General features: G+C 36.3%; 1 protein-coding gene across 1 annotated transcript; it reads left to right on the top strand.

The window, feature by feature from the left end:
* Positions 1 to 806: 806 nt before the first annotated feature.
* On the top strand, positions 807 to 5536 carry LOC106324336 (heat shock protein 83). The gene is given in 19 exon segments (XM_013762323.1): positions 807 to 1067; positions 1154 to 1233; positions 1321 to 1414; positions 1644 to 1727; positions 1808 to 1918; positions 1920 to 1952; positions 2034 to 2150; positions 2239 to 2283; positions 2374 to 2442; positions 2524 to 2628; positions 2706 to 2846; positions 2930 to 3022; positions 3100 to 3158; positions 3710 to 3746; positions 3933 to 4187; positions 4425 to 4530; positions 4597 to 4877; positions 4956 to 5045; positions 5125 to 5536. Coding segments are annotated over 19 exon segments (2232 nt in total). The 5' UTR covers positions 807 to 821; the 3' UTR covers positions 5311 to 5536.
* The last annotated feature ends 3727 nt before the right edge of the window (positions 5537 to 9263 follow it).

The following is a 9263-nucleotide window of genomic DNA, read 5'->3' on the forward strand; positions in this document are numbered from 1 at the left end:
CACACAGGAGCTTCGCATTACGAATTCATTCTTTCGAGTTGATCCTTCTAAACTTCGTTATCATCTCCTACGTTTGTGTTTACCCGTTCTTCAAATCCACAATAGGATTTCTAGTTTGGGATCTATCTATCCAGGTTTCCAGTCTCAGTGTTGTGACATGATAAGTAGGATTTCTATATGTTTGATTTTAAGTAGGATGTCCAAAATTTCGGTAAAATTGTATGTGTGTAGAATGTTTTATTACATGCTTGCTTTTAGAGGAGTGGTTATAGTTTTGTCCCATAATTTTGTCAAAAATATCATATCTAATTATTTTTAGCACTTAAATTACATTTTCTACATTTTATTCAGGATCTCCACCCACCTAGTATGTAAGTGTAATATTAATCAAACCCTATTGTTCAGGCCTAGTTTCTATACATGGGTCGTAAAGCGAACACTAATTCAAAATCATATATTTAAACGTTCGTACATGCCACTATAATGGCATAACCGCTGCAAAGAAGAAAAAAATACTATACCCGCATTTATCCGCTGAAATTTAAGAAAATTATAGTTTTAAATTATTTGTAAATTGACGGTTATCTGCATTTTAAATTTACCCAATCCTTACATGCATCCTCATAAAAAAAATTCAATCCACATCTATACCTACAATCCCAAATCCCAAATTCCAAATAAATTGATTCACACTAATTCTATAGAAGTTGATGACAACATGAACCGAACCGAACGAAACCGAAAATCAAATAGTGTTAAACCGAACCGCGAAATTGAATGGCAATGCTACTTCAGTCTTTGTTACTAGTGGTTCAACTACAATGGCTCCTGCTTTGAGTAGAAGCAGCCTATACACCACCCTTCCATTGACTCCCAGAACTCAATCCCATCTCACAACAGCGTTTTTTCCTCGCTGCAGCGGTGGTGGTGGTCTGAGAACCGGCGTTTCGCGTAGCTGAAACCTCGAGAAGAGATGTAATCGCTTCGCCGTGAAGTGCGACGCCGCAGTGGCGGAGAAGGAGACGGCTGAGGAAGGGTCCGGTGAGAAGTCCGAGTACCAAGCCGAGGTTGTTCGTTTTCTCCTAAAGTTTCGATTTTTAAATGGTGGGCACTTCTCAATTTGCTGAAAGTTTGAGACTTTATGATTTGGCAGGTGAGCAGATTGTTGGATTTGATTGTTCATAGCTTATGCAGTCACAAGCCTGATCCTGATAACGGAACCATCACCATTACGTATGAGCGACTTCTTTTTCTTTTTTTTTTAATCAACAGTTAGACAAGAAATGATTACTTTAAAGAGATTGTTGTTAATTTGGGCAGTGACACTGGAATTGGAATGACAAAGGAAGAACTTATAGACTGCTATGGTACCATTGCTCAGAGTGGCACTTCCAAATTCTTGAAGGCTCTCAAGGTTTTTTTTTTTTTTAGTTGCTAGCAGTGTTCTAGAAATTGGTCTAGGCAGGGACTAGGCAAACCGGGTTTGAACGAAATGATTGTTTAGATTTTTTTTTTAAATCGGTCTAGGCTTCGATTAAACAATAATCCTCTATAAGGCGCATAACTTTGAACATTGGTTGCTAGCAAATTAATCTTGACATCAAATTTTGAGTCATTGGTTTGATATCTCTCTGTCTATTCAGGAAAACAAGGACCTTGGTGCTGACAATGGTTTGATAGGACAGTTTGGTGTTGGGTTTTACTCTGCTTTCTTAGTTGCTGAAAAGGTAAAGACTATTCCACCTTTTGCTACTATAGGTGTCATCTAGTTAAGAGGGAGTGGACTTATACTTGTCTCTGTTTTCAGGTTGTTGTGTCAACGAAAAGCCCCAAATCTGACAAACAGTATGTTTGGGAATCGGTAGCTGATAGTAGCTCATATGTGATCAGAGAAGAAACAGACCCTGAGAACTTTCTAACGCCGTGGAACTCAAATAACTCTGTATCTAACGGTACCTTTCTCTATTCAGCCGTTCTTTCATTTCATGCGTTGAACATTTTGAGATCTCTTGACTGGTTATTCTTGGCTGCAGGAGGATGATAAATACGAGTTTGCGGAGTCTACAACAATCAAGAACCTTGTGAAGAACTACTCTCAGTTCGTTGGGTTCCCCATCTATACATGGCAGGAGAAATCAAGGACTATAGAGGTGAGGACAATAACACTTTTTTGCCTTATTGTAATAAAATAAGAGTGAAACTAACATTGTTTGAGATTTTTTCAACATTATTGGTTAGGTTGAAGAGGAAGAACCATCTAAGGAAGGAGAAGAAGAGAAAGAGGTAGAATCTTGTGTTTTTTCGGTTGTTACTGATTCCTGTTGACTGACATGACATTGTCACTTTTTTGATTCCAGGGTGAGCCCAAAAAAGACAAAGAAGACTACTAAAACTGAGAAGTACTGGGATTGGGAGTTAGCCAATGAAACAAAACCTTTATGGGTGAGCCATGACTCATGAGCTGTTTACCATGCGTTTTGTCTTCGTCCTTTGTCATGTGTGACATGTTTTGTTTCTGATTAGATGCGCAATTCGAAGGAAGTGTCAAAGGAGGAATACAATGAGTTTTACAAGAAGGCTTTCAGTGAGTTCTTGGATCCACTTGCTCACACTCACTTCACAACAGAGGTGCATTTTTCATATATATATTGCGTTATTATTCCTTTGACTGGATGCTTGTCGTTTGTAATGTCTTGTGTTCAAAGGGAGAGGTTGAGTTCAGGAGCATTCTGTACATCCCTGGGATGGGTCCTCTTAACAACGAGGACGTTACAAACCCGAAAACAAAGAACATTCGTCTCCACGTCAAGCGTGTGTTTATCTCTGATGACTTTGATGGAGAGCTGGTGAGTCTTGTAAAACATAGAACCAATTTTTAGCTCCTCTGGTTCCATTTTTTTTTCACATGTTTCATCTATGTGTTTTGCAGTTCCCAAGATACTTAAGCTTTGTGAAGGGTATTGTGGACTCAAACGATCTTCCTCTTAACGTCTCACCTGAAATCCTCCAAGAAAGCAGAATCGTAAGTGCTGCCACAGCTAGTGTGATACAAGAATATCACACCTTTATAAATAATACACACCTTGTTATAACATTCAGGTGAGAATCATGAGAAAGAGACTCCATTCTTTACTCCATTTTTATGTGAAAACAAAGAGGTTCGTGTCCTCTCTTTACTCCATTTGTATTCTCTTAAATCCCACCCGAAGTCTCAGGATCTGTATTCAAGAAATAGCTAGGCAGCAATTAGGTTCTTTGTATAGGACTAGTTATTAGATGGATTATTCCTGGTTTAGGCGTGGACTATGAAGACATTAAAGAATTATTTATTACATATTGTATATTGAGAAATTCCATAGTCATTTTTAAGTTTTTTTCACAAAAATAGCTTCCAATGAGAAAAATGACCAAAATAAGTTTTATTAAAGGGTAAAAGTACATTTTTACCTAGAGTTAGTTAATCTAGACTTAGGCCCTAAGTCTTAGGGTTATAGAGTTTTGCGATAAGGTTTCAAATTTTAAAAAATAAAAATTTAAAATTTAAAATTTAAAATTTCAAAATAAAAGAGCTATTTTGGTCATTTTTTTTTTTAAGACTATTTTTGTGACAAAAACCAAAAAAAAGCTATTTGAGAGAATTGGTCTTGTATATTTATATTATTTTTTAGGTTTATGTATAAAATTTATTTTGATGATTTATAAAAATTAGGTATACAAAAAAAATGAAATCAGACCAACTTGTGCAGGTACACTAATATTGTTGCTTGATTTAACAGATTCGAATTAGATCAATTTGGATTGATTTTAACCGATTTAGAACGGTTTAAACTGATCTGAATCGTTTAAATCGGGCTTTAAGAAAACCGTTTCGACTATGACGGATTTGCCACCTAGGCGGGGTATTCATTTTCTTTGGTACAAATGATTTACAGGATTACAAGAAGTTCTGGGAGAACTTTGGTAGATTCATTAAGTTGGGTTGTATTGAAGACACTGTCAACCACAAGCGTATCACATCGTTGCTTAGATTCTACAGTTCCAAGAACGAGGAGGAGTTGACAAGCTTGGATGAGTACATCGAGAACATGGGAGAGAACCAAAAGGCTATCTACTACCTTGCTACCGACAGTCTGAAAAGTGCCAAGTCTGCTCCTTTCTTGGAGAAGCTAATTCAAAAAGATATTGAGGTAATATGATTCAAAACTAGTTTTTCAACTTAGGGCATGATTAACCCGGTCTCTTAGTCTGGGTTCTTAACTGATGATTTGCCATTTTTTTGTTTTTTTTTGTTTTTTACACTTTTCGGCTAAGAGATGGCTCTTATATCTCTTATTTAAGAGACGGTTCTTAGCTTTTCTTAGTTAAAATTTAAGAAAAGATAAGAACTGTCTCTTAACCGAAGCTAAGAACCCCATTGATGATAGGTTCTATACTTGGTTGAACCAATCGATGAAGTTGCAATTCAGAATTTACAAACCTATAAAGAAAAGAAGTTTGTTGATATCAGCAAAGAAGATTGGAACTTGGTAAGTATTGTTATAGCAATTCTTGTGCAATCAGTGTAAGAGTTTGTTTTTCTAACACTAATTTGGACAGGTGATGAAGATGAAGTAAAGGAAAGGGAAGCTAAACAAGAGTTCAATATTCTGTGTGATTGGATGAAGCAGCAGCTTGGTGACAAAGTTGCCAAAGTCCAAGTCTCGAATCGTTTGAGCTCGTCTCCTTGTGTGCTCGTCTCAGGCAAATTTGGTTGGTCTGCTAATATGGAAAGGTTAATGAAGGCAGAAGCACTTGGAGACACATCAAGCTTGGAGTTCATGAGAGGTAGGAGAATACTAGAGATCAATCCAGATCATCCTATCATCAAAGACTTGAATGTACGTGTTTCATAAATCTCCTGTCACAGAGATCTCAAATAAAAAGCCTAATAATGGGTTTTTGAATATTTTTTGAAGGCTGCTTGTAAGAATGCACCTGAGAGCAGTGAAGCAACAAGAGTGGTTGATCTCTTATATGACACTGCTATAATCCCAAGTGGTTTCACTGTAAGTAGAATCTAACAAGGTGCTTTGGCTTTCTTGTTTTCTATTGGTTTTCCTCACTTTTGATGTGTTTGTGGGACAGCCTGATAACCCGGCTGAGCTGGGGGACAAGATTTATGAGATGATGGCTACGGCTGTTGGAGGAAGATGGGGCCGAGTTGAAGAAGAAGAAAGCTCGAGTGTGGGTGAAGGAGATGAGAAAGATGGAGAAGCAGAAGTAGTTGAACCATCTGAAGTTAGGGCAGAGAGTGATCCATGGCAAGATTGATTCAAAACTTTTGTCATGTGAATTTTTGACACAAGAGGTGTTTCTTTTTAGTAGGATTGGGTACGAGTACCATGGGCCTAGTGAAAGCCCGTTATTGGATTACGTGATAGAGAAGTGATCCGATATTTGTAGGCTTTTTTAAATTCGGATGTTTTTCAAAATATTTCTCTAATATTTGCTAATAATTTTTAAAATATTATAATTGTTTTCTGACATTTTAAGCAAAACATTCCTCTAGTCTCAGTCTATATTTTTTAGATGATAATTTCATGCATGTTTTGAGAGCCCTTTTTGTATGAATATTATACATTTTGATTAGCAACTTATAGTTTTTGGCCTAAATTAATCTAGTGAAACGTACAAGACCCTTCCAAAACCAAAATCAAAACCCACTACAATTGGTTAGTAATGATCAATGAAAATTTAAGAGATATATCGAATCCAGATTTTTTTTTTTTTTTGAAAAATAAAATCAGTGATTTTGAACAAATATACTATAAGAGTTTTACACATACCATATGTAATATTCAAGCCAAACTCTGTTTGGTCTTGAGACTCGAGATACGGAATATCACTCGTTAGAAACAAATCAATATTATGAAGGTATCTTTTACCAGCCATTTATTTTCTTTTTAATGTTGGTCAACGATATATCTGTTAACCAATCTACTATCCCCCTCGTTACTTTCTATAAATCATATAATTTTGCACCCTCTTGAGCTATCAACACCATCACCAAAACAAATGGCGTCTAAAGCGTATTCTATCTTGTTCATTTCACTAATTCTTACATGTACGTCTATTTTCATCTCTTAATCATCAATTTACATACTAAACCTTATTAGTCAATTTGGTTTATTGATGTGTTGATATTAGGTATGAGATCAGTGCGCATACCCAAGGCCGAAGCGACGTACGTAAAGTACCATAGCTGCCATACTGTAAAAGATTGCATTAAAGATATAGATTGTTTGATTGCACCGGTTCAATGTTTAGAGTCACGGTGTACGTGTATTCTTATCTCACCACTCTCAAGCAGAAAAAACCTTAACCTTAAACCAGCGGAGACGCCGTTAGGGTGCAAGACAGCAAGTGATTGTGAAGATAAGCTCATTTGCGTTTTTGGAAAATCTGTCTGCGAAAATTCACAATGTCACTGTTTAGATGGATAGAAATTTTAGAAAATTGAAGTGTTGTGTTTTCTTTTTTTGTGTACTGGTATGAATAAAAGTATTTTATCCAGATGGTATGAACAAGATGGATAGAAAATATAGACATGTGATACAAAGTTCCCGTTTGAAGTAAGAAAAATAAAAATAAGCAAAAATATATTTATAAAATTATCAAAATATGTATTTCAAAATTGGCTTATCCAAGATATTTAAAGTTAATAATAATATTAGCTATCCAAATTTCTTGAACCTGTTTTATTATCCCAATTTCATTTTTAACTTTAAAATAGTATTTCTCTCTCTATATATATATGTTTTAAATATTATAAAATCATACAGCGGAATAAAGCTTAGCACTATAATAGGTTATTTTATTTCTTTATCAAAAGTATTTTGGATACTGTATTTCAATATTTAACTTATTTATATTTCAACCGGGACTTCGAGTTCTGGTGGTAAAGGGTTCACGGCTGTGAATTCCGCAATATTGGTTGGAATCTCGGCCACTGAAGTATTCACATGCAGTTTTGCAGCGCCCCGGGACCGAAGACCGTTCTGGTGCAACACATGTCCCTCATGTGACTCTGGTCACTGTGTGGTTCGTGGTTGTCTCGGTCTCTAGTCTGAACTCACTTCGGTGAGGGCCAGGACACTCGATGTTATTCACAACGTCCCAAATAAACATGCCAAATTATAACTTAGAACTGCAGCGTGAACCAATTATTTTGTGAACCAATAATTAGACCATCTATCTATATATATACATATAAAGTTGGCTTTTTATCTCTCTTGGGAGCAAAAATCGTCATCTGTCACTTTATTTAAACGCTGCGTTTAGGGTTAGGTGGTTGCAATTGGGCTTCATTTGTAATTGATTCGGTTGGGCTTCGTCACTTTATTATTTATTTATATAAATAAGACATTGTCTGAGAAAGACGTCACTAAATAGAAGAATCTCAGTTTGACACGTCAGACTCTTTAAACGTGTGTTATAGTTTGGGCTTCCAAAAAACAATAAGAGTTTTATGTTTGTGCTTTTTGAGTCAAAACAACACGAGCTTTGTTTTAAAAATTGGGTCTGGCTTAACTTAGGTTATTCACACGCTTCTTCTTCTTCTTCCCCGTGAGATTGCCGCCGCCTTCGTATTGATCTATGTTCTCCAAAAACTATGAAGACACTGCAGCAAACGGTTGTCGATTAGATTCACTTAACACAATTAATATAATCATTAACATCACCGGCCCATTCATCTTAAGACGTCTCATTCAATACACTTCTTCCTATCTCAATGGTTGCGGACTTCACCTATAAATAAACGAGTTTGATCCTGGAAAATTCACCACTTTCTTCTCTATATCATTTTTTGAAAGAACTTCTCCGTATCATTTTAAGAAAAATTCTAGGCTTTCATGCACCTTATAAGAAACGCGCTGACATCTTCTTGAATATAAAACGAATGTAGCTACTGAGCTGCTTGAAAATAATTAAGAGGCTATTCCATTCCCACTCGAAAATCTGTTTCCGATCTGATCAAAGGATATTTCGGGAATCTGATTCCAATACGTGGCTGAGATTATCATTACTGGAGTTTATGACAGTACCAGACCACCAAGGATAAATCTACCAGCACCACCGTTAAAATCCGACCCCCATCGCCGCAGGAGAATCCAAATGCCATTTCTATTCTCTTTCAAAAGCGCAGGAAGAAAAAGAGAGATTAGTACTTTGAATGAATGGCTTTACAACCGTCTGATCAGATAACTACATTACATTTTTACCCTTTAAGAAACAAATCCCACGATGTTGAAACTCTCAGTCAGACCTGCATTTGTATTGTTTCGACGGTAATAGAGTGTGTATACACTTAGTATTAAGTTAATCTTGTAAAGTTAGCTTAGTCTAAATCACACTTGTATATATAGTCATACTTGTACATCATTTACATTAATGAAGATATTTCCAAGCCTCTGCAGTCTTCGTTTCCTGTTGTAAGACAAGCTAGCAACAACTCTCCCGTTGCACTCACTCCTGATCAGATGCAATAGTTCATTGCCTACTTCAGTACTCAACTCCACAATCACAGCGTTACATCTCCTCCTACCCCTGAAAATTCTGTTGCTTCCACTTCAGTCGTATCATCAACTCCAAAAGAGTCTGGTACATTACTTTCCCTTTATAAACCTACTCCTTTTTGCATGTCTTTTGTGCTTGCCTCTGGAGATGCTCCTGTCCCTGGAGACTCTTGGATAATTGATTCGGGCACAACTCATCACGTTTCACATTCTGATTCTTTATTTTCTCAACTAACTCCTCTCACTGACACTTTTGTTACTCTTCCTTCTGGAATCTCAGAGAGCATTGTTGGCATAGGTTATGTGATGTTGAGTGATAAAATTGTTCTGAAAAATGTGTTGTTTGTTCCTGCGTTTCGTTTCAATTTGCTAAGCGTTAGTTCTTTCACTTCTGAAGTAGACTCAATGATTAGTTTTACTTCATCTTCTTGCTTTATACAGGATCTTACTCGGGAATTGATGATTGGCAAGGGTAGACGCGTCTCAAATTTGTATGTCTTGGAGTCTGAGTTTTTGATTTCTGCTCATGATTTCTCAGGTAATAAGATAGCTTGTTCTGTCATTGCTGATATTGAGACATGGCATGCTCGTTTAGGACATCCTACTTATTCTAAAGTTGATTCATTGTCTAGTCTTTTATAATTGAATAATACAAAATCTAAAGAAAATCATCATTGTCATGTTTGTCATCTTGCTTAACAAAAACGC

This window comes from Brassica oleracea, chromosome C2 (assembly GCF_000695525.1).
Source record: "Brassica oleracea var. oleracea cultivar TO1000 chromosome C2, BOL, whole genome shotgun sequence".
Taxonomy (NCBI): Eukaryota; Viridiplantae; Streptophyta; class Magnoliopsida; order Brassicales; family Brassicaceae; genus Brassica; species Brassica oleracea.